The sequence below is a fragment of the Peromyscus californicus genome, unplaced genomic scaffold (genome assembly GCF_007827085.1).
Source record: "Peromyscus californicus insignis strain IS unplaced genomic scaffold, ASM782708v3 Scaffold_9__1_contigs__length_137607984, whole genome shotgun sequence".
NCBI lineage: Eukaryota > Metazoa > Chordata > Mammalia > Rodentia > Cricetidae > Peromyscus > Peromyscus californicus.
The window spans coordinates 2316241-2342200 of NW_026294617.1; the positions used below are offsets into that span (position 1 = coordinate 2316241).

Sequence of the window (25960 nt, forward strand, 5' to 3'; positions counted from 1 at the left end):
TAAATGCTTTTCATTTTCTGCTTACTGTCTCACTTGATCAAATTATCACTTATAAATAGTTTTAAGACAGTTTTTTTTCAAGAAAGATGTGCTGTATGAATTTTTATGCTGAAATTATCAAAGTTGAGTTCACAAGACTTTACTTAAACATAGTCTACATTTTAGGGATCCAGCAGAGAGTCAGTGGGTAAAGTGTTTGCTATACCAGTATGAGGGTGTAGGTTTGGATTCCAGAAGCCACACAAAGCTGGTCATAGGTACACATCTGTAACTCAGTATGAGGTGATGGAGACTGGCAAGATCCTGGGTCTCATTGGCCAACTATTCCAGTCAGATGGTTGTGCTTTCAGGCTTAGTGACAAGCTCTGCCTTTAAAAGTAACCTGGAGAACAATTAAGGAAGACTCCAACCTTTGACCCCTGGCTGTCACTTGCATGCCCATATATGTGTACACACACATGAACACATACCTGTGTTACACAAAAGTCTGCATTTTAGATATAAGTTCAAGTGTGCTAATACAGATAGTCACAGTTTGTTTGGATTTGTGTGGTTCCTTTATGGAGCTGTGACCAAGAGGCACAGTGCTACAAAAATAATGCATTGCTGGGATGTCCAGCTTTATTCTTTCTCTTAGGAAAGCTATCATGATAGAGTGGTATAATATATCTGTATATGTATAAATATATATATAGTGTGTGAATGATAATGAAAGATCAAATATTACTATCTTCTATAAAGATGAAAAACTTTTGATAAAGTTCAAAAACTACTATTATTATCAAATATTACTATTAAAATACAGTTTGTAGTTGATGAGATTTGCTTCCCATTAATTCCATCACCTCTTGTTTCTATTAAGTTTTCCTTTCCGAGTTCTGAAACACATGTTCCCAGTGAAACAGAGACTAAGCAATTTTCTTAAGGTAAATGATGTTGCTGGATATTTAATCACACTGTGTGAAGATGTGTTGCTGTTTTACGTCACCCATCTAAGGCATCTTCTAATTGGTTTAATAAAGAGCTGAGCAGTCAATAGCTAAGCAGGAGGATAGGCAGGACTCTGATCTGGGGTGTGGGATATTTGCCAGCCAGACTCTGAGGAAGTCGTCGGACATATTGTACTGAGGAGAGGAAACAAGCCATGTGGCAGAAAGTAGAGTTAATATAAATGGGTTATTTAAGTTTTAAGAGCTAGTTGGGAACAAGCCTAAGTTAAGGCCAAGCTGTCAAAATTAATAAGCAGTCTTTGTGTCATTATTCAGGAGCTGGTGATCCAAAGAAAGGCCTGTTACATTTGGTGCTCCACGTTGGGCGTCAGATGTTTTTCATCAGCTTAGTGGCTGCACCTGAATCTACTGATGTTTTGTTCTGTGGCCCTGAGGACTCGAAGTTAGTGCCCATTGCTCAGGTGGTAGCCTGGTGGGATTTCTGGTCCTGCTAGCACCGGCTCTGTGGCTGCTGCCAAATGTAGCTTTTAACTAAGTCACTACCGTTCTATTTACCAATAAAGACTCAGGAATCAGATGTTGGGGTGAAAACCTGCTAGCTCAGAGAAGCTGAGAAGCAACCAGCTGACCTTCCTTTTTGGTCTTCCACCCGTCCCAAACCAAAAAGGTTGCCAAAACTCCTAGTCTCTCCTTATTCTTTTTCTGCATCTCTTTATCCATCTCCCTGGCTCCTCTATACTCTTATGGCTAATTTCTGTCAACTAGTTGGTGGCTTTGCTTCCTGACCCAAGGTTGGTTTTATTAACACAGTCTCAGCTTTCACAGTGCAATCAAATATACCGCAACAAAATGACATGAAATTATCTGTACTAAGAACTTTAAAAAAAGCAAAGGTGTTCCCATGTGGCCCAGAGTATCCTCAAAATTGCTATATAACCAAGGCTGGTCCTGAACATTTCCTCTTACACTCATCTCCAAAGTGTGAGCACCATGTCCAACTAACTACTTTTTGTCCTTTTGTCTTTCTCCCCAAATATATGGCAATAAATTACAGTACATCCTTTCCATCTGTTGTAGCTGTTAGAGCAGAGGCTGCATTGTGCTCGGCTCCAACTGTTTTTGTTCTGACAAACTGTATCTATGCCAAGTGTTTTGGTCTTCAGATGTTAGAAGTAGACTAAAAATGTGTGTTTTACTCCTGCAGTGGGAGGTAAGAGGTTGGGATTGTAGTTGAGTGGCAGAGCACCTGCCTAGCATGGATGGGACCTTGAGTTTATTCCCCGTCATCTCCCTCAAGTAGGAAGTTTATCCAGGAGCAATCAAATGGGAGTGCCAGTTCACACATCAACTAGTTTTTTCTGTACCAAAGATGTGTTTGTCTGCTGGTCTCTGATGGGTGACTTCTTCCAGGGTGGTTTTGACCCGAGGGAGCCATTGGTCATCTTTAGTGTGTACAGGAGCTGCCTTACACTTTATAGGGTCAGCATTGTTCATAATATCCAGTCTGTTCATTTTTTATTATTAAATGTCTTGGGCTGGGAAGATGACTCAATGGAGAGCCTGAGTTTGGATCCCTAGAACCAGTATGAACATCCCATTGCTCCTTAGTGGATGGAGGTGGAGGCAGATGATTCCCTGGGCGCTCATGAGCCACTTAGTCTGGCATGTGCAGCAGCCAACAACAAAGAGCTTGTGTCTTCTTAGGAAGGGGTAAGGAGGGACTGCTACCTGAGGTCACCCGCACTCTTTACACGCACGCATATATGCACACAGGATAAATACCTTAATGTTGAAGTCTGTGACATGGTGATGGGAGGGGAAGACAGGTGGAACAGATGCTGAAGTAGCTCCTGATGGATGGGAGCCCCAGTAACCACCATTCAATCACCTTGCTAAGACTGTAAGTCATAATCTCAAAAGTATAGTTGAAAATGTACTTAGTATAAGTGAAAGTTTTGTTTGAGAGATTTCTATCCTAGGGCCACAGTTTCATTTCCACCATGATAGTTTTATTTTGCTTTTGTTTTTTTTTTTAAACTGGAAAAAATTCCAAATATTGCTTTATGTATATCATGCATTGCCAAGGTGAAATATTCTGATGACTAAGAAACAAATTGTGTATATGACAAGTTATTTTAGAATCATTTAAAGTAATTTGCATTAAAATGAGCAAAAAAATGCCATTCTTTTAACAATTTTGATTAGCATTTATTAATTGTGTTTTTATTTTTTGTTTGTTTGTTTTTGAGACAGGGTTTCTCTGTGTAGCTTTGCACCTTTCCTGGAACTCACTCTGTAGCCCAGGCTGGCCTTGAACTCACAGAGATCTGCCTGCCTCTGCCTCCCGAGTGCTGGGATTAAAGGCGTGCCCCACCACTGCCCGGCTATTAATTGTTTTAAAATAACTGGTTTGGTCACAATGCTCCATAGCCCCGGCCTGGCCTCTTTGTAAGCAGTCCCTTGCTAACAAGTTTTCTTTGCACTAAATGCTTGATTCTGTCTATGTCCCCAGAAGATGTCCTAAGTGAATTGTGATAGATTCCTTCTACAAAGTTAAGTCTGTTAGTTCTCACACCTCTGGAGTTTCGAGTTCATCAGATAAGAACCTGGCATCAGTGTGAGCAACAAGAAAGGCAGCTGACTCATCTTCACTTTAGACCATAGTTGAGTTTGTCAGATCCTGGACTCTGAGCTGGATGTAAGCAGTTAGTTACATTTAGGAGACAGGAGGTGGAAAACCAGTAGCAGCCTCAGATCCTTAAGGTCTTTTGCCCTCAGAAGTGTAATTTCTTTGAGTAAAAAAAAACAATGAACACAGAGGTTGTGTACATCACATGCACCATCACTCTTGCTATAGCTTGATGTATGACTTGATTGGGTGACATTACACACAGGGTGAGCTGTGAGTTTTTAAACAGATTAAATTTTAAAAATTAAATGAGCACACAGAATGTGTTTTTTTCTTCACTCATCAGCTGCCTTTCACCATTTTCAGCTTGTTTTCCAGTACTAACCAACTATGTAGGCTAACCTCCTTACAGACTTGGTTATTAGCTACAGATGTAATGTTCAGTGGTACAACACCTACCTAGAATAGATGGGGTCCAAAGCTGGCTCCCTGCACTGCCCCACTGCACACTACCCACAAATCTTTAGTTTTGTTACTTTGAAAGTTGAATTTTGTCACTATGGTTTCTTAGATTTGATCATTGTTTTTAAGGGAAAGCTTTCAGTAAGGCAGTTGCTTATCTTTAGCTCCCGTGGTCTAATCAGGCACTGTAACTATGACAGGAAATATTGACACAGTCATGAACTTAACTTCATAAGTTGAATTAAAAACAGATACAAGAGTTTGGCCAAGATCTGAGAAGAGATAAGAGAGCAGTTTGTGTGAGCGAAATACCAAAAGCCAAGAATTATCAGCCAAAACTATAGTTACATTCCTTTCAGTGGTACTGATAACTGACCAGCCAGTAAGATGTTGTTACCCTGGGTGTCATGAACACTGTTCTCATAATTCACGTTGAAATCTAGTCTCAATGTCTTATACTGAGGTGTGAGTTCTTGAGGAGGTGATGCATGTGGCTTCCATACGGCCTTCTCTAATATCCTTAGTGTTATCTTTCCCTCTATTCCTTCTCTACACTACCCTCCCATTACTCTGGCCACTTAAACCTTCCTCTCCACTATTTTCCTTTCCCCCGTCATATCACCAGTACTTGTAGAATCCAGGAAACTAGAAAGGAACCATTGCTGGGGAGGGAGCAGAAAGATCCTAAGGGAGGAGGCTCGTAGAACATGGATGATGTACAGGATAATCTGACAGGCTCTACTTTATGTAGCTAGAGTTTTCCTGCCTGGCCCACAGTCAGGACAAATCTTTGTCACCCGCCAGTCCCACAGTTGCTCAGACCCAACCAAGTAAACTCAGAGACTTATATTGGTTACAGACTGTATGGCCGTGGCAGGCTTCTTGCTAACTGCTCTTACAGCTTAAATTAATCCATTTTCATTAATCTGTACCACATGGCTCGTGGCTTACCGGCATCTTCACATGCTGTTTGTCATCGTGGAGGCTGGCAGTGTCTCTGACTCAGCCTTCCACTTCCCAGCTTTATTCTCCTCCTTGTCCCGCCTATACTTCCTGCCTGGCCACTGACCAATCAGTGATTTATTTATTGACCAATCAGCAACACATTTGACATACGGACCATCCCACAGCAACTTTACTGCTGTGTGCTCTGCAAACAGAAGTAGCTTACAGAGTACAGTGCTATACCACGAAGAGATGAAATCTTAAGTATTTTTTTGTCTTATTGAGACATTTCCATTATTACAAATTTAACCTGATTTTTTATTTATCTGTTTTTTTATTTAATTCAAATTAGTAGTAGGCTTGAGGATAATTTATGTTGTTGAGTGGCAGTGGAGGGTTTTAGTTGCTGAACAAGAGCCACTAGGATGAAGGCTCAGTCTGCTCAGGTGGGGAATCATACCTTATAACCATTGGGCGTAGTTCTTTCGAACTTGGAAATCTGATCTAAACCTCATTATACTAAGCTTATTGATTAGTAGGGAAATTGAAAGTTATAACGTGTTACTAAAAAGTCCTTTTAATACCCCCCCCCCAATTCCTTCAGGACTATGAATGACATCTTGTTGGGAACAGAATCTTTGGAGTTGTACTCAGCTCAAACTGAGTCATCAGAGCAAGCTGGCTTCAGTGTAGATAGAGTTTTGATAAAACCAGCAAACTTTGGGCAGACACATAGAGAAGAGTGGATGCTGGCCACATGAAGATCAGAGAAGGAACCTCTGCTGCTCTGAGCTGAGGGAAACATCTGGATGACTGCAATGACTCCTGAAAGGCCTACCATTGTGCTGAGTTTTGAGCTGTAGTCACTATGGCTGTGAGATGAGTTCTGTCTGCTTGGTTCTGGCCACTCAGAAGCTGCAGCCAAAGGATGTGAACTTGAGTACTTCGGGCTTGAAGGCCTGCTACTCTTAAGCCATCCTGTTTACAGTGATAAGGATGCTTTTATGGGGTAAATTACAGATACCCAAACATACTGTTTGTGTGCTCTGTTCTTAGAATACTGCTAGGGTTCTGGGGAGTTGGGGAGGAGGCAGTTCTCAAGGTAGAGGGTTTATTTACTGGACCAATCTCAATACTGGAAGTTTGTGTGTTAGTAGGTTGGATGGAGGTGGGAGGGCTCAGCTTACAGTTCTTTTTTTCCGAGGCTTCTCAGTGGTCTATGGTAATAATAGCTTATGCATAGGGATCTGGAAAAAAAAAGAGTGCCCTGTCATCTTATGTTTGAGCATTTTCTAATTCATCCACAGTTTTCATGTAGTTCCCACCAACAGTGTGTATGCTCTGTTTTTGACCTTGTTAGACACTTACGGTAAAGAGGGAAGTTTGGAATCAAGTCAGTTTATTAACAGGTAAAATCAGTACAGTATACTCATAATACAGAACGAAGCTGCCACAATGCTGCTGATCCAGCTGCTACTGCCTCTTTGTTCTCAAGGGAGATGGGGACCAAACTGCCAGCCACACTTCTCAGTGGTTCTCTGCCAGCTCTGCACCATCTAAGAGAGAGCAAGTGTCTCCTTCCCTGGTTTCTTACTGGGACTCATCTCTCCAGAGAAGACGACACCCATTGGGCCAAGCCACTCATTACAATTGGCTAGCGGGTTGGCATCAATAATTCCCATAACATTTCTCCTTTTTTTTTTTTTTTTTTGTCTAATTAAGAAGGAAGGTTCTAATCCTAACATAATAAAATTATATACAATAAAAACTATTATCAAGTATTTGTCCAGGAGAAAGGAAAGGTAATAACCTTAACAGAAATGAAACTACATATAACAAGAACAATTATCAAGTAAGTGAAGACTCTTAAGTTTTGTTTCTCATATGTTTTTAGCTAAGATTTGGGATGACTAACTGTAACTATCTAGTCTTTAATCTCATCAAAGACCTGAGAAGGAAAATAATATTACCAGAGTAGGCAGGAAGTACAAGTAAGCGACTTCCAAAAAATGTAAGAAATGACAGAAACAGAAATTGGCCCCTGAACAGTCCCCCACGGTTCCTCTGCAGCATCCATCTTTGGCCTATATGACCTGGGATAGCTGACGGAATTTTCAGAAACAGGAAAATTTGAAGGACTGTCCTACCCAGTCTTGGCAAAGTTCGGCAGTCACTTTTGTTGTGTGTGTCCTGCTTGTCTAGATTGGACAGCGTATTTACTGTCAGCAGTTGAGGCAAGGTCAGTTTCTTGCTCAAAAAGGCCAGTTTTGAGAAAAAGAAAACAAACTCCACATGTAGTGTCTTCGGTTCCCATTATCCTCTCGGCAGTAGATCAGTGCTGCCAGGAGCAGATGTGTCTAACGTCAAAAACATTCTAAGTTATTAAAGCATTTTAAATGCCGTATTCTGTAGGTCTTTGAAGTGTTTCAAGATTACCTATTTTGAACATATCTCTGTATACCTAGAAAACCTAACTAACGTGACTATACATTTGACAAATATGGGTGACTATTAACCTGTAATTCTTAGTAACTTATATAGCTTGAAGGACTAAAGCTTCACATTATATAAATAAGCAAGCTATAAAATTAATACTTTAGGCAAAAATAGAAACAGACGTACAGTATAAGAACAATAACCTCGAAATTAATATAAAAATATAAAATATAATATATAAAAATATAAAATAATATAAAACAATATAAAAAATCTTAACCAGAGGCAGAAATATATAATGCAATATGACAAAAATAACTTTGCATTTGTATCAGTATACAAAAATATCTTAAACAGAAATAGGAACATATGTACAATATAACAAAAATAATTTTGAAATTGTATCGATATACAAAAATATCTTAAACATAAATACTGTATAACAAAAATATTGAACTTGTATCAATATACAGGAATCCATATCAATGTAATTTATTTAAAACTGATAGTTGCTTTTTTAGTTTACAAGTAGATTTAATAATCTACATTTTTATCCTATCATGTCTATCCCCCCCTTTTTCTATTCCAATGAGGTCTCTAAGTCTAATCTCTTTAGTTCTACCCCCAACCCTATAACAACTTATTACCAATCCCCTACAGATGACATTTATTTATAACCCTTAGAAAAACCAAAACCATCCACCCCACCTATTGAGAAACATGGGCATCCTGTTTTTAGAATTGCTTCCTGTTGTCCAGGGGTTTGAGGGGGGCATGACAGTTTCTCTATGGGACCCTGAAAAAACTGAAGCAACAGTTAAGTCTTAGAACTAGCTGCAACATTCATAGCCAGTCTCTGAGTAATGGTTAAAGCTCATCTGAAGATGTGGTTGGAGTGATGCAAGAAGGTGGATCATCTCAGCTAGCCTTCTTGGAATTGTCCTGAGCAGTTTGTAGCCCAGAGCTGATCTTTGGGTGATGTTTAACGGCTCAATGGCATTAATACAATTCAGGTAGGATCGTTGTTGTGGGGCCCCATCATCTTTTTGGAGACGTCAGAGATTGCTGATAGGAAAATTTATTGTTCACTGTGGAAAACTTAAACATTATAAATATCAAAACGGAAAGTTTAAATTTTAAGATAGTATCATACCTAAAGAAAGTTCTAATGAGTCAAAATTGATTTGAGGGGAAAGAGATTTGTGGCAATAGTAGTCCCCAGATTTTGGTTTTCTTCTGTCCCATACCAGGTGGTGACTCTTCTGATATGAGACAGAGACTCGGAGTTTTCTTTTAACAACATGCTTGGGTTTCGTTAAAGAGAGAGCCACTCTCCAACTCCGAAGCCAATTTTAGTATTTAATTAAGTTGAGACTACAAATATTTCTAGGGGTAAAGAGATTTTTACCCTGTAGAAAGTAATTATACCATTAAGCCAGATTATTCCTTTTCTTGGTAATTTTTTCCAGACAGTTCTCTCTTCTTATTTAGATGTCTATCTGTCCAAAGGTCCTTGATGTCTTCAAAATGGATACTTTTATTTTCTTGCAAAGATAAAAACAGAGCCCTGCCCCCATCCTAATTTGAGTTTTTTCTTTTGACATATTGAATTATCACATCAGTTGATGAACAATCACTTCTCCTAGTCAAGAGATCTCTCCTGTTTGAATCTAATCTTTATTAATCTTGGGTTGATGAATAATCACTTCTCCTGATCAAGAGATCTCTCCTGTTTGAATCGAATCTTTATTAATATTGTTGGTATCCATAGCTTTTCTTCTCCTGTAGAAACAAAAGCAAAACCCGTTCCCCAACATAACACATATCCTGGTTTCCATTCTGAAGTCAGCACATCTTCAAAGTGCACAGGCTAATTTAATTCAATAGTCTCTTCTACTGTCCAGTATCTCTATGCAGCTGTTACTTCTTTCACATTAGCATTTAGAAAATTTAAATAAAGCATTATGTAGTCTATCTCTCAGGCCTTTATTACCCTTTCTGTTTATTTAGCATCTCCTTTAAAGTGCAATTAGATCTTTCTATAACCTCTTGTCCTGTTGTATTGTGTGGTACACCTGTAATATGCTTTATTTGTAATGTGCAGAAAAAAATTCCATTTTACTAGAGACATATATGCTGGAGCATTGTCTGTCTTAATTTGTACAGGTATTCCCATGTTGGCCATGGCTTCTAATAGATGAGTAATTACAGAATCAGCCTTTTCAGAACTCAAAGTAGTTGCCCATTGAAATCCTGAATATATATCTGTGGTGTGGTGTACATATTTTAATTTTCCAAATTCTGAAAAATGAAACACACCCATTTGCCAAATTTCATTTCTTTGATTACCCTTTGGGTTAATTCCTGCAGGTAGTGGATTTTAATTATATAAGGAACAAGTAGGACATTTTCTTATAATTTCCTTGGCTTGTTGCCAAGTGATGGAAAAATCCTTTTTCAAACCATTGCTATTGATGTGGCGTTTTTTATGAAACCCGGAGGCCTCCAGCACTTTTCCTACTTCTAACTGATCATTTTCATCATTACATTACCTTATGCTAGAGGATCTGGCAGACCCATATGGGATCTGATATATGTTATGGATATGGAATGATTCCCATTCCTGACTATTCCCTGTAATCGTTCAAATAATGAAGTTAATTCAGATTTATCAGGAATAAATTCAGCGGTTTCAATGTATAAAACAACTCTTTCTGCATATTGATAATTTATTTTTATATGCATTGGTATGAGAGTGTGAGATCACCTGGTACTGGAGCTGCAGACAATTGTGAGCTGCCATGTGGGTGCTGGGAATTGAACCTGGGTCTCTGGAACACCAGCCAGTGCTCTTAACCACTGAGCCGTCTCTCCAGTTCGTTTTCTGCATATTGGGAGCCAACAACTATATTAAAAGGTTCTCTAAAGTCCATTAATACCATGAGAATAGCATATAATTCTGACTTTTGGACAGAATCATAAGGGCTTTGAGCCACTTTAATTAAATTTCCTGATTTACAACCTGCCTTTCCTGATTTATTTGTATCATATAGAATGTAGGGACTCCAGATATTGGTGTTCCTCATACAATGTGAGGAAGGACCAATTGGTTCTTTTTATGAATTGAAGTCTCTTGCTTTTGGGATATCTGTTGTTAATTTCTCTCAAAAAAAACTTGCTGCAGATCTTTGCCAGTGTTCATTTTCTGCCCTTATAAAGAGGGAATTTCAGCATTAGTAAAAGGTACTACAATTTCTGCTGGGTCCATTCCTGTCAATTGACAAAGTCTTCAATTTTCCTTTTAGAATCAACTCAGAAACCTTGTCCACGTATGTCTTTAATTTTGCACTGTTTATGTGGTTAAAATATCCCCTAAGATAAATTTTTCCTTCTGAATTAAAAATCCCTGTAGGGGATCTGTAGAGGGTAAAATAACCAGAATGCAGTCAAGCTCTGGATCTAAATGATCCACATGTGCATCCTGTAATATCTTTTCCACCAAAGCCAATTCTCTCTCAGCATCAGCTGATAATTCATTCAAATTACTCAGTTCATGAGTTGTTACTCTAATAGTGGACTGTAGATAGGTAATGTCTCCCAGCAATTTTTGAAAGTCATTAAGAGTATGCAGTTGATCTCTCCTGACTTGTACCTTTTCGGGTTTAATTTTTGTGTAAACCTATTTTATATCCTAAGTAATTAATAGAATCTCCTCTTTGTATTTTTTCAGGAGTAATTTGTAATCCCAAGCAAGGCAAAACTTTCTTTACTTCTTCATTTTTTTCTAAAGTATCTACATTTGAATCAGCTAATAAGGTATTATCCATATAATGGTAAATTATAGATTGAGGAAACTACACAAATTATTCCCAACAGCTGTTGTACAAAATATTTGCATATGGTAGGGTTATTTAACATCCCTTGTGGGAGAATATTCCATTGAGATCTTTTTACAGGCTGAGAATTATAAGTAGGCACCTTGAAGGCAAATTTTTCCCTATCCTTTTCTTGTAGAGGTATATTAAAGAAACAGTCTTTTAAATCAATACTGTAATAGACCATTCTTTAGGTAACAGAAAAGGCAGGGGAATTTCAGGCTGTAGAGAGCCCATTGGCTGAATTACTTTATTTATGGCTCTGAAATTTGTCAGCATTCCCCATTTTCCAGATTTCTTTTTAATAACAAATACAGGATAAGTCCAAGGACTGATTGATTCTTCAATTTTTTGCTCCTGTACCAGCTGTTCTCAGGCCTGTAATTTTTTTGTTGTCAAAGACCATTGGTCCACCCAGACAGGTTTGTCAGTTAATCATTTTAAAGATAGATTGTTGGTACCTATGAAAGATCAACAGCTGTTGTGCCCTTTTCTTGTACAACCTGAATGGTTGGTGACTGTTCTTTACAATACTTTTTGATATTTTTCCCAGAAACATATGTTGGTTTATGGTCTGTTTCTGAGATTGGAATGTTAATCTGGGTATTCCATTGCTGTAACAAAACACAGCCTCATAAATTCATCGCTCTGTTAGCCATATATAGCTTCAATTTTCCTCTCTGTCCTTCTGGTCCTATACATTGAACCCATCTTGTGTTTTGTTTTATTTGAGATAAGGTTCCAATCCCTAAAAGCTGAATATCTGTCTCCTGAAGAAGCTAGTTTGGATGCCATGGTTCTGGTGCAATTATAGGCACATCTACTCCTGTGTCTAAAAGACCTTCAATTATAATGTCATTTATTTACACTCTTACCTTTGGTCTTTGATCATTTATTGAAATTTGCCAAAATATTTGTTTTATCATTTCTCCTGAATGTTTTGTTTTTATCTTCTAAAACTATTGTATCATGTATTGGCTTTTTACCATAGGCACTAGGTCCTTTAATTGCTCTGGGGAGGAGTTTCCCCCATGGTAACAGGGAATGACTGAACCAAGTTCAACATGGGGGCCTGTGAGAAACCCCTCAAGGCTTTTTCTGATGGGAAAGGGTTGCCTTGCTTGTCCCTCGCTGATCTGCATTCTTTGGTCCAATGTTGGCCTTTGCTGCGTCTTCTGCATAATCCAGAAGGTTAGGGCCTTCTGTTCGGGTTATCTCAAGAAGAAATGTTTCTAGGAACACCCTGCCTACAATTTCTTTTTAAGATAACATTGTTTACCACAATTAAAACATTGAACATTTTGATTTTTCCTTAAGCCTTTGGAAATCACCTCTCCTACCCAAGTATCATCATAGTTAAGAGACTCAATATTGACTGTGTATTGGATCCATTCTTCTGTGGGTGCTGATCTGATAGTTAAAGGCCCAATTATCCTCCTGCATTGTAAATTAGCATTTTCAAAAGCTGAAGGTTGAATTAGTACTCATCTAACTTCTGGATCTGATATCATTCTTTTTACAACTGAGGTCAATCTTTGTAAAAATCCAGTGAAGGGTTCTTTGGGCCTTGTATAACTTTAGTATATGGTTCGGACCTTTTTCCTGATTCTTGAATCTTGTCCCAAGCATTTAAGGCTGCTGCAAGGCATAGGGACAAGGTGTGTTCATCATCTATGTCAGCATAAAAGCCCTCACCAAGGATTTGATCTTGGGAAATCTCAAAACCTGTAACCCTACCTTGCTGTTCAAGGGCCTTAAGTCCTTCTCTCAACCAGCTGTTCCATCCTAACTGATGACCATATTCCAATACTGCTGCAACTAATTGTGTCCAGTTCTTTGGAGTAATTTTTGTTCTGAGAGCACCTTGCATTCAACATCTGCCTCACATATGCTGAATGCACACCACAGGAAACTATTGCTTCCTTAATATTCCTTAAGTCTAACATTTACATAGGATCCCATTTATATCCTTTGGGATACTTGTCATCTGCTGGTCTTTCATAAATAGTAATGGGATAACTCATAGTTGGTGTTTTAACAACCTTAGGCTGCTCTTCTCTAATTCCATAAGGTAATGGTGATTTTTGCTTCTCCTCTGAATTCTTCTGTGTCTAAATGCTTTTCTTATCAATTTTAATAAATTTTTCTAAGGCTTGTAATTTACCAGTAGTTGTTTCTTTTAAGGGTTGTGTATCTTGATTAGTAAGCTGTTCTACAACTCACATATTACCAGTCACTTATTTGTTCTCTTCATTTATAAATAACTCTAATGACTTCATCTTATCAGTAAGAGCTGTCTTATCCTTCTTAGTAACTGTTTGTAACGCCTGCATTTTATCAGCCATTTTCTTGTTTTGTTCATTGGTAAATACCTCTCAGGCCTTTATCTTATTAGTCAAAGCTGTCCTCTTTACCTTAGTAATTATTTGTAAGTCTTGCATATCATGTTCCATGGCCTGTATCCTTTCAGTCAATTTCTCATGTTTAGTTTTTTTTTAAGGATAAGATATGAATTGCCAGACTAAAAACCATTATGACCGAAATTGTATTGATCCTTAGCTAGGTTGCTTATCTCATCAGGAATTTTCTAGCATTCCATCCATAGTAGCAGTGAGCAGGGTCCTAATTTCCTGCGTTGTGATATTTGTAGTCATTGGCCTGGGAAGGTTTTACGATTGTCCCTTCCCCCTTATTCTTTTTAACCTCCCTCCCTCCCTTCCTTTCACCTTCCCAGATAATTGTTGTAGATGTAGTATTCATATTTGACCAGCCTGTGGAGCCGGTGTTCCGCCAAAGCAGGTCAGGCTCTGCATGCTGAGCGGATGCTCAGGATTTCCACAGTGCTTGAGCCTTGCAGCAGAGCCAGTTCAGGGAATCACTCTGTGTATGTAGGTGCCCAGACTGGGGAGGAGACGGGCCTCCAGGCAGTGGGGAGGCAGAAACGCAAGGCGGGAGATTTGGTTGACTACAGAGCAGATTAGGAACGTTCCTGGGTGTATTGGCTAAAGTCGCCCAGATGGATTCTGCTACATGTGTCCAGGCAGCTCTGCATCCCAGAAAGGGATTTTAAAAGCCAGGGGTTGGAGCCAGTAGGTGGTGGTGCACGCCTTTAATCCCCACACTCGGGAGGTAGAGGTAGGTGGATCTCTGTGAGTTCGAGGCCAGTCTGGGCTGCAGAGTGAGTTCTAGGACAGGCTACACAGAGAAACCCTCTCTTGAAGAAAACAACAATAACAACAACAACAAAAGCCAGGGGTTGGGCATACAGCATGCGTGCCCTGAGATGGCATGGTCAGACTGCCACGTTGGTGCCAGGTAAAGAGGGAAGGCAGTCTGGGATCAAGTCAGAGTTTATTAACAGGTAAAATCAATACAATACACTTACAATACAGAACGAAGCTGCCACGACTCTGCTGATCCAGCTGCTGCCGCCTCTTTGTTCCCGAGGGAGAAGGTGACCAAACTGCCAGCCACGCTTCTCAGTTGCTCGCTGACACCGTCCAAGAGAGAGCAAGCCCCCAACCCCCCTTCTCTTCTGGTCACGTCTCTCCAGAGAAGACCGTGCCCAGTGGGCCAAGCCACTCCTTACAATTGGCTAGCAAGCTGCTGTCAATAATTCCGGTAACACTTACGCCTCTGTTTTCTTGACCCCTTTGCTGACATTTTAGCGTATAAAATGTCACATATGATTGTACCACCTGTAACTTGTTAAATTGCCTGAAAAGAATTTTAAAATTGTTGCTCATCTGGTGCCTCTTTCTTTATTTCTGTGCCACTGTCAGGTGTGGTGTATGGTAAAATATGATTCTGCAGTGCTGTGTCTTGTTTTCTCCGTGTGTGTAATGTTTGTGTGTAGGTATACACACACTCTCACACACACATCCTAAAGAAAGCTACACTCCTTTGTAGCCTTGAACATGATCTCTTTGGGAACAAAAGCCCATGGGAGAGAGCACCATGCTGCTGTTTCTTTTTTCTAATGTGTGCCCTTCCTTTGATTTTAATTCTTTTCAGTTAGCACATAGAATGCTTGTTTTCAGTGACATTATCGTGAACTTGTCATTGTGATTTGTTTATATTTTCTCCTCAGCTGTTTTCCCTGTTACTAAAAAAATTTTTTTTTTCAAAATTAATTAATTTATTTATTTGGAGGCAGGGTCTCTACATAGCCCTGGCTGTCCTGGAACTCACTATGTAGACCAAACTGGCTTTGAACTCATAGAGATCAGCCTGCCTCTGCCACCCGACTGCTGGCATTAAAGGCTATGCCACCATGACTGACCTCAGTTTATTTTCAGTTTACATGTATGAGTGTCTTGCTTGAATGTTTGTCTGTGCACCGTGAACATGCCTGCTACCTGAGGAGTCCAGAGGAGGGACTGACTGGCTTTATGGTTTTGTAAGCTGCCATGTGGACGCTTGGAATTGAATCTTGGTCCCCTGTTAACAGCAAAAAGTGTTTTAAACTACTGAGCCAACTCTCTCACCTCCCTCTTTATTTTTAATGTTAATGAGTCTCTGTGTTAGCACAGAACAATGGCAGGTATATAATGTAGAACTCAGTAAAATATTTGTGGAGTGCATGACTTAAAACACTCATTTTCAGTATTTTCAATTTTGTGAATGTCTGTAGAGAACTCCATATACAGAGGTGTGGTCTCAGAAATATTTATTATTTTTACTTCTCTGATGATTCAGTTAAATGCCATATATTTAATAAGGACTAGATCTTCTGCATACTGATACTTAGGACTTTTAAGTTAGTATTCATTCTATTATTAAGTACATTGGGGTAATGCATATTCTCACATGAGCATAAATGAAAGATTTAGGTCAGGTTAAAATCTAAACAATTCTTGTGCCCTAATGAGGTAGTTCCCCTTCTCCCCAGAAAACTGACTGTGGCAGAGATGATAACTGGAATGCAGGAAGGAGTGGAGTTTTATACCAGCAGTCCTCAAGTGTCCACAGTTTATTAACTGCAAAAGGCTCTTTTTTAAAAATGTGGGTTATATGTAGTATTGGTATTTACTGTATGAGATTCTAAAAGTATAAAAATATATAATTCATATTTTAACAAAACTCCATGCAAACATAGTAACACAAATCATGTGTTTTATGAAATAAAAGTGTTTTCCAAGAAAAGTATTTAGATCGACATTGTTTTATGTTTTTGCAAATCCTCTAATCTCTGGCTTGATGCACAGCTGGGTATTCACATCTGTTCTAGATTCGGGTGTGAAGATGTGTTGCTGCAGTTGAAACATATGGGGAGCCTGGCTGTGCAAAGAGAGTTGGAAAGTTTCCAAATTAAAATCAGAATTTATTTTTGGAATAAATTTGATAGTCTTCTTTATTACTAGCCTGAATCTCAGCAATTGAACAGTTCTTTTTAAGGGCTCACTGTGACACCAGCTCCAAAATTATATCAGTGAAATTTGTATATGTTTTTGATTTTTTTTTTTTGCTGTTATTTTTAATTATTTGTGTGTGGGAGGTATGTTCCTGAAGAGGCCAGAGCACCTGATCGTCTGGAGTTCCTCCCCTATCCAGGGCTGGGTCCTTTGGAAGAGTGCTCTGGACTGCCGAGCTCTCTGCCCCCTTTTGTAATTTTTTCATATTTAAATATACCAGCCTTTCTCAAACCTTTTTTTTTTTTCTTCCCAAAACAGGGTCTCACTATGGTAGCCCTGGCTTGCCTAGAACTTGCTGTGTAGACCAGGATGGCCTCAAATTCAGAGATCCACCTGCCTCTGCTTTTCAAGTGCTGGATTAATAATGCATACCACCACACCTGGCCCTTTCTCAAACTTTTTAATATACCCTCTATTCATGCATAATTTTGTACATTTTGTACTGGCCATTTGAAAACGATTTTTCAAGCCTGTGATACACCTTAATTCACCCCTTTACTCACTAAGATTAGGAACTGGGCCATTAGCAAACTTATGACAGTGTTTCCAAAATCATAAACTTTTCATTTAAAAGCTTCAGTTTAATCTTCGCCAACAAATCGTTAATATTTTCTTGAGTAAGAGTTTACCTCATTCATTTTGTAAGAAATATCTGTGGGATGCCACTTGAGAAGCCATTGTGTTTTTTGAAGTGTAAACTAATGAGGGTACAGCCAAATCAGCCCTAGAAGCAAAGGTCTAAGTAAGCTTGGTGTTTTGTTAACTAGGATATTAAAAGTCAAACTGGTGTTAAGATATTAATAAAATTAATTCTTCAGAGAGACCTTTTCATTTGGTTTTGTTGTCATGCATAGTGATGGAAAATTCATAACACATGTTCCTACCTGTGAGGTGGGAAGCTCATCTTTGCTTGGTAATGTCCATGCAAATGTCACAGCCTTGGTGAAAAAAGTAACATTGTATGAAAGGAAGTTTGCCCCCAGGATGCCATAAAATTCTGTAGATCTCATTTTGAGACCCAGTACCACGCTGATCGCATTTTGCCATGCACACATGTGTTTACTATCCTTGACTTAAAACTGTGAGTGCCTCCACAGCCATAACAGTGAGACATTTGCTGTGAGGTGGGGGGGGGGGGGGGTACATCTCCAACAGCTAGAGATAGTGTAACTTCCTTGGCAGGATACTACAAGGGCTAAACCCTGTCTGGCCTTGGGTGGTTATTGTAGCTTGAGTTTTCCTGCCTGGCCCACAGCAGGACAAATCTCTGTCACCCGCCAATCCCACAGCAGCTCAGACCTGACCAAGTAAACACAGAGACTTATATTGGTTACAAACTGTATGGCCGTGGCAGGCTTCTTGCTAACTGTTCTTATAGCTTAAATTAATCCATATCCATTAATCTATACCTTGCCACATGGCTTGTGGCTTACCGGCATCTTCACATGCGGCTTGTCATCATGGCGGCTGACAGTGTCTCTCTGACTCAGCCTTCCACTTCCCAGCTTTATTCTCCTCCTTGTCCCGCCTACACTTCCTGCCTAGCCAATGGCCAATCAGTGTTTTATTTATTGACCAATCAACAACACATTTGCCATACAGAAGATCCCACAGCAGGTTATGGAGTGGATTTTTGTTTTGTGTGTTTGCTTTGGTTCTTCTGTGGGCTTGTCTGTCTGTCTGTCTGTCTGCTGGTTTTTTAGAGCAGACAACCCTGGAGGAAGTGCTGTCACCTTTCTTGCTCTTCCCCACTTCCGAGGTCTCTGTATTGTCCCTTAACACTAAATGCAGCTTCATTCTATTCATTTGACTTGAACCGGCTCCCATTGTCTGTTAGGGTCAGTGCTGATTCCTTCTTTACAGTTTTCTTCTTTTTGAAGCACTACACTAGACACTTACTTAGTCTCTGTCTGTCACCTGTTAGCTACCAGGACCATCTGGTACAAATTTTCACTCTTGGTTTTTGCAATAATTTTAAGTATAACAATGTGTGAGCACTTTTCTCAACTTACTTAAGTTCGGTAGTCTTAGTTTTGCTTACTTGCCTCCTTATTCTGGAAATGCTTTCAAAAACATCATTATAATTTTGGTTTGGCCAGCATGGTTTTCTCTACTCTTCTTGCAGTGCCCGAGTTAAGAGCACAGTGCTTGCCTGTTCTGTTGGTTGACCCGTCTTTGGAGAGTGTGGGCTGTCTCATAAGCCTGAAGCTGCCACAGTAGACTGGATTGGTTTAGTATGAGGTGGTAGTGCTGCTTCCTATGCCCATGAGCTTTTCATGCTGCTCCTGGTTCGACTTCCCACACTGGGCTTTCTCACATTCTTTTTCAGCAAGAAAATGATTTGTTTACCTTGAATCCTGTAGTTGGTTTCCACCAGATCATTGAGAAAATGTATCATGTGACCTGCTTTGTCTACTGGATTTCATGTCTCCCTTCAGTGCCCCATCTATGTGTTTGAACTAGAGTTTACTAAGTAATTCAACACTCAGTAAGTTCCTGTATACTCTCCATTTTTAAAGGGATTTGTAGATAGTTTTGTAAACACTTTTTTTGTATGGTTTGGAAGTTACAGACAACATCTGAACTCTGAAGTAGTTCACCACAGGTCTTTTCAGTAGGAGAATAGTTATTGTTAATTGATGAAGTTGACTCTTGTAAATTCTGATTGTAAATTCTGCTAGATACATTGCTAAGGCCCTTTGAAATGGCTTATTTGGGATTCCAATCTAGTATTTGCTAGTATAAAACAATTGTGACTCTCTTGTGTAAAAAACAACACAAAATTAACTATAAATACAAAAAGAAAGTACCCTTTTGTGTAAGTGAACATCTTGCCACGTGTACTCTTTAAAGACTAACCTGAAGATGATTGTATGTCAGACGAAGACGGTGACTGTTTTCTCTTCTGCTTTTTCTGCTTTTACTCTTTGATCTGTATTTGTTGCTGTTGCATGTGAAGATATTGTAGGCTGTCTGCACTAGAGCATTATATTTAAAGTATTAATTATGCCTTGTAAAATATATGAGATGTAGATAGATCCATTGACTTTATAAAGGATTTTTTCCATTTTAGTGTGAATTTTGTGGAATGAATCTTACAATAGAAAATACAGTTTAAATAGCATTTATCTTTAGTTTAGGAGTCAGGTTTCTTCTTTTTTTAAACCCCACCCCCCCAGATGGTACATGTGTACTTGTGGGCATTAGTCAGTGTGCCGTAGTGTGAATGTATATGATGAATCCTCACCTCCAGGCTTGCTTTTTGCTGCCAGCTTCCAAGGTACTCCTGTCTCTGCTCTCCATCTCACACTGGAAATGCTGGGGTTAGGAACTTACGCCACAATGTCCAGCTTTCCTGTGGGCATGGGGGATCCGGGCTCCACCCTTCCTGCTTCTGTGTCCAGTGCTTTTGACTACTGAGCTGTCTCCCCAACTTGGGAGTTCTTGTTTTGATTAGAGAGACTGCCAGCAGCCATCCTTAAACCGTATGTACACAAGCCATAGTGTTGATACACACAAAAAAATAAGTGTAAGCCGGGCGGTGGTGGCGCACGCCTTTAATCCCAGCACTTGGGAGGCAGAGGCAGACGGATCTCTGTGAGTTAGAGGCCAGTCTAATCTATAGAGTGAGCTTCAGGCCATCCAGGGCTTCATAGACTAAAAAAAACAAAAACAAACAAAAACAAAAAAACTGGAAGAAAAAGAATTGATTTGATGTTTGTTAAACTGGGGTTTAAATTTATTTTTGATTAGTTATCAAAGAACCTGGAACATGCATTTCATTCAGGAGGTTTCTTCCTGAGATTGTCTAATCACATTAAGATCTTCATGTTTTCTTGGCTTTGCAGGTTACAAATGGGCTTTTAAAGAAGGATATGATTTAGTCTTAAAATACTAGAAATTACTTGTCTTTTAAGATACGTTTTAGAAGATGCTAAGAATGTCTGAAAACTTTCCTTCCTTGGATGTACTTTAAGTACACAAATTGACATTACCTCAAACATTGGTGAGGTCTTCATTATTTTTAGTTAGGTAGGAAATTGAGAGTAGAGTACTTTCAGTGCTGTCCAGTATTGAGTGCTGTTTATTGCGGGGAGAGTAGGGCACTGGCTGGCAGGAGGTACTAGGTGCTAATATACCGAGTTCCTTTCGAGTGATTCTGAGGGGCATGGTTGTGTTCAAAGATGAAGTCTGTTTCTGAAGAACAGATTCAGGCTCTGTGAATTCAGATGTCAAGTTTACAAGTATCAAAGAATGATTACATAGAGTTTCAGACTTTGTAGTGATAAAGCCACATTTGGTGGTGCGTTCCTATAGTACCAGTGACTTGGGATGTAGAAATCCCAACAGGATCACTTGAGCTCAGGAGGTTGATAATAGTTAGGGTACCACAGCTAAGCCTTCCCCCTAAACAACAAAACCAAACAATAGTAATTTTATATTAGCTAGAGATACTGTAACAAATCCCACTGATTGAGTGGCGAAAAGAAGCCTGTTCTCAGGTTCCTAGGTGATCCAAGGTCAAGGGACCTTTATGGTCAGTGTCTTCTGAGGCTCTTCTGTGCCCATGTATCCTTGATGTGTCTCAACTTGGGAACCAACCAAGTAAGACCCACATTGCTTTATTTGAACTTAGAGACCTTGAAAGACCCTGTCTCCATTACAGTCACATCCAAGGTAGGTCACTTCCTATACACTTGTACACAGACTGTGTTCCTAGTTATGCTATTTTGAGTTTGGAGTTGAAAGGTATTATAAGCCCACCATGTTAAAGAGGTGCTGTTGCCACAGTGTATCTTGGGTTCACAAAGTCAACTTGGCATAGTACTTCATGTGGCCCTAGTGAGCAACATGACCACAGATTTTCATCTGCTCATGGGTTTGAGAGCTCACCCCCCAGTCAGGATTGTACTAGTAGAAGATGCTGTGTATTTCTGAGATTTCAGTAGAGATTTTATAGTCTGTGTATGACATGTGCTGGTTGCCTTTGAGGATGTGATGCCATTTGTTAAGATAACATTGTGTGTAAACTATTGTGATAGCTTCCACTGTTAATACAGATTGGTGACATGGGAGAGACCTCCTACTGCTGAGTTTCTCTCAGTGGTCTCATCTATTCACTGTGTCCTGCACTTCTAGTAGTCATCAGAAATTGGTATTTGATGCCAGGCGGTGGTGGAGTACGCCTTTAATCCCAGCACTTGGGGAGGCAGAGGCACGTGGTTCTCTATGAGTTTGAGGCCAGCGTGGTCTACAGAGCAAGTTTCAGGACTGGTTCCAAAGCTACACAGAGAAAACCAAAAGAGAAAAAGGAAAAAAATATTAGTATTTGAGTATTTTGGAGTACATAGCCTTTTCTTATATGTGAGTCTTGCCATATTGAAGTGAGGAAGATAATACTGAAAAGGAAAATCAACGTATATTTAACCAGATCCTTTACCTATTGTCTAGCAAGGGCTCTGTATACCCACCCCACCCCCTTCATTTCCTTACTATTCCAAACTAATGGGAAGAAGTATGTATGCCGTAGTAACAGATGTAATTAGCTATTCTCAAAAGACTGAAATTAAATGACTAGATCCTCTTCACTGTGCTATGGATGGTACCTGTGAGTCACCCGTATTTTACATCCTTTGCCTGCTTAGGCACACTGCCCTGACTTGTATGCACTCAGTGTTGTCCAAGTTGCAGTGAACTAAGTGCCTTTTTCCCACAAACCAGGAAGGTTCTGGGTGAATGGCCATAACCTTGTTGTGTTTGTCAGGTCTCTGAGGCTTGCTACCCTTCAGCAGGTTCACCTCAGCGGCCTTTTCAGTACTGTTTCTGTTAGCACATTTAATCCACACACAGTACCACAAGTAGGTGGAAATCTAATTCTCTTCAACCAAGGAGCAGACCATTGGCACTTCTATGAATCAGGATGGTTGTGGTGCAGTTACTCTGGAACATGTCTGCCAGGATGTCCTTTCACCTCCGTTTCCAGATCTACCCAGTGTGATTCGCAAGGGCCATCCATACACAAGAGCCATGCTGTAGCGGGACAGTTAGCACAAGCCCACATGTTTGATGCACCTTTATTCTGAGTAAATACCAGCATAGATTTTTTAAAACAGATCGATACACAATGGGTCAATTCCAGCCCACCACCTTCCTCAAAAGGACCAAAATCAAAAGGAGGTTTTGTTTTTTTTCCTTTCATTTAAAAAAAAAAAAAAATGTGCTGCAGTGGGGGTTGGGGGGATCAGGGCGGGGGAGAAGACTAATATTTAACACAATAATTACTGTGAAATATAAGCTTCATTATCCACAAATAAAGTTTTATTGGAACACAGCCATGTCCATTTGTTTGCATTTACTGTTTTTGCACCACATGGTAACACTGAGTAGTTGTGACAGACTGTACAGCTGGCAGAAACTCAAATATTTATTGTTTGGCTCTTACAAGAAGTTTTCTGACCACTTTTTAAATTTTGAGAATAGATTTATGATTATATATACTTAAGTCATGTTGTAGTATGCTTCTTGTCCTACCCTACCCTATCCAGTAAGAGTGTGGCATTCTAAGAACTGTGTTCCAGCCTCCTAGTTTTACACATACCTAGATCATGACTCGAACACCATGTTATGAGATTCTGAGATACAGGAAGCAAGTCTGCCAGGTGTGTAGACATCACAGCACCAGAGGAGGTGGCTGAAGCCTCCCTGCTCGGCGCTTTAAAGCTGTGCCCTTTTTCAGTGACTGATGTTCTTGAGTCTTAAATCTTGCTTTTTGTTTTTTTCTATTTAAGGGAGTAAGTTTTATATTACATGCAGTGTTGAAGGTCTTTGTGAATCTTTTCCTTTTTGACAGGATGTTATCTTATAGAAAAATAGCACTAGCTATGTTTTGATCGTGTAAATCATTTTTACCAGCAATGGAAGTGACTATGTTAATATTGCAAGCAATGAAGAACCTTTGTTTAACATTTAATAAAATCAAATGTTTTTTACAACATTGTTTACATTTTGTTTTAATATAATTTTACTGAGAAAATAATTAACTTTGTTTTATTTTTAGGGTTATATCCTGTGTTGTGACCTCATGGTTTAAGTGGAAATAAAGATGAGTATAAGCAGTGATGAGGTCAACTTCTTGGTATATAGGTACTTGCAAGAGTCAGGTGAGTACTTCTGTAAAGTAATAGGCCTCAAATTCTTTTGCTATTCTCAAAATAATTTTTTATGCATTTGAAATTTGTACCAGTCCAAACTGTTGAGCTCGTCTGTTTCTTGATGTCTGGACTGCCACTTTAAAGCTGTGTTTGCTGCATGGTTTAACTCTCTGACTCTTTCAAATATGACGGGATCATCTCGGGCAAATATTTATATAGATAACTAGCAGTTTGTCTTTTGATGCTCAGAGGTCATTTTTAATAAGTAAGGTGTATATGTTTAGTAAGAACTCAGATACCATCAACTTGGTAATGTATATCGCATGTACACAGTTAATTTTCCTACTTATCGTTAGAATCTGAAAAGCTAAATTAATATTTTTCAGAATATTTTCTTAAGTATTAATTCCAATTTATTAAATATATTCTGATCTGAATTCTGATTGATGTATTTTGGCATTGAATGTGGTTTGCAATTAATATTGTGATATTATTGATCATCTGAGTTTTCTAGATAAAGAGATCAGATATAAATAACCCTGAGAGTGAAAATGTTGCTGGAATGAGCAAAAAAATTACCGCTGTTTCTCTCTGAGTAACTGAGAAGATGATGTGTGATAGAAAGAGCAGGGAGGCAAGAGTGACCACCCAACAGAGAATAACTGCTGGGAAGCTTTGGCAGATTCGGCCTTCATGACTGTTCCAAGCATACCCTGTGAAAGTGTTTACAAGTTGTGATATAACACTTTGCTCATCATGGAAAGGATTTGTTGAGGGGACACCGTGGCTTTCTCCTCTTGAATCTGACTGCCTGTCAAGCCGCAATTTTGAAGCTTTGGGATAAGCAGGCAGAAAGCAGTGTGAAGGACTGGTGGACAGGGATTTGTTAATCAAAGTCTCATTTGGTGTATTGGAAAGGCGACCTAGTATGCCAGCCACAGCAAACCCCATTGGCTGTAGAACGGGGTACTTACCTTGAGTTCAGAGAGCTCAGCCTTGGTTCTACCATCTAATGTTACATGATTGTGATCATCTCTGGAACCGTGGGATTCAGTTCTGTCTGTATGCACCATTGATTTCAGGGTTGCTCATGCCAATCAGTTAACTATTTAAGAAATATGATATGTTGCTTGAGTTTTAACTTTTTCTCTTGAAATATCTAACACACACACACACACACACACACACACACACACACACACACACACGCACACGCACCTAGCCTTCTTACTCCTTACCATGTCGCCTGGGTAATAAGTGAGTCCGGGAGATAGAGGAAGCCATGACAGATATGCTTAGAGAACTAGTCTGTGAAATGACTTGACTAAAATGCCTGGTTTTGGCTCTCAGGAGAGAAATGCTTTAGGAAGCTTTGATTCTGTTTTGATAAATAATTGGCTGAGAAATAACATTTTTCAGTAAGAACTTGTAACATCTGTTCCCTGAATACCGTGTTTAATGTTGACTAGACTGTGGTATCCATAACTAGAGGGAATGGAACTATTTTTAGTCTTAAAATATTTTATACTATTATTAACACTAGAAAACATGATTTGCCCCAGAATGCTAACTTCAGAGATGGGTTGCTTGTTGAAAGGGATATCATGGTAGCTTTAAATATTCAGCTGGGCTTGCCTTTCCAAATTGGCTGTCCCTGAAATGTCAAGATGAAGACAAAAGTATTATTTATCATTGGGCATTTATTAAGTTGTAACTTTGTACTTATTAATTGTGTCTCAGTTAAGTTCGTGATAAGAAAGTTGCTGGAGTCCTCACCATTGAGCATTTTTAGGAAGCCAGCCAACCCAGTGCAGCAAATACCTCTTAGGAAATAATTTTTTCTTCTGTTTGAGATAACTTAAAAGTTCCAAGCATTTGTTACATAGAAGTAAGGATTGACTTAAGCCAGTGTTCCTCTCATTAGTGTTTGCCCCAGGGTGTGAATTTGATTGCCCTATTGACTTACCTGGCAAGCCTGTGCAGTAGCCACGCAGTGGTCCATGATGAGTCATGTAATTAAGCCAGGCACAGAGTTCACTAGAGCTAAGCTGGTTTGGATCTTTCCTACCACCCTACCCACTTTCCGTTTTGTTTGTTT

General features: G+C 39.3%; 1 protein-coding gene across 9 annotated transcripts in view; it reads left to right on the forward strand.

Moving 5' to 3' along the window:
* The window catches only part of Tbl1xr1 (TBL1X/Y related 1), a 139977-nt gene that overhangs the window by 81910 nt on the left and 32107 nt on the right, over window positions 1-25960 (forward strand). For 6 of the 9 annotated variants that reach the window (XM_052732121.1, XM_052732116.1, XM_052732117.1 and 3 more), the window contains one exon: window positions 23769-23871. In XM_052732121.1, coding sequence (XP_052588081.1) covers window positions 23814-23871 — 58 coding nt within the window. In that variant the 5' untranslated portion in view covers window positions 23769-23813. Of the gene's footprint in view, window positions 1-14689; window positions 14919-23768; window positions 23872-25960 lie in introns of all 9 variants that reach the window. The other 3 variants (XM_052732119.1, XM_052732115.1, XM_052732118.1) reach the window with 1 other exon arrangement.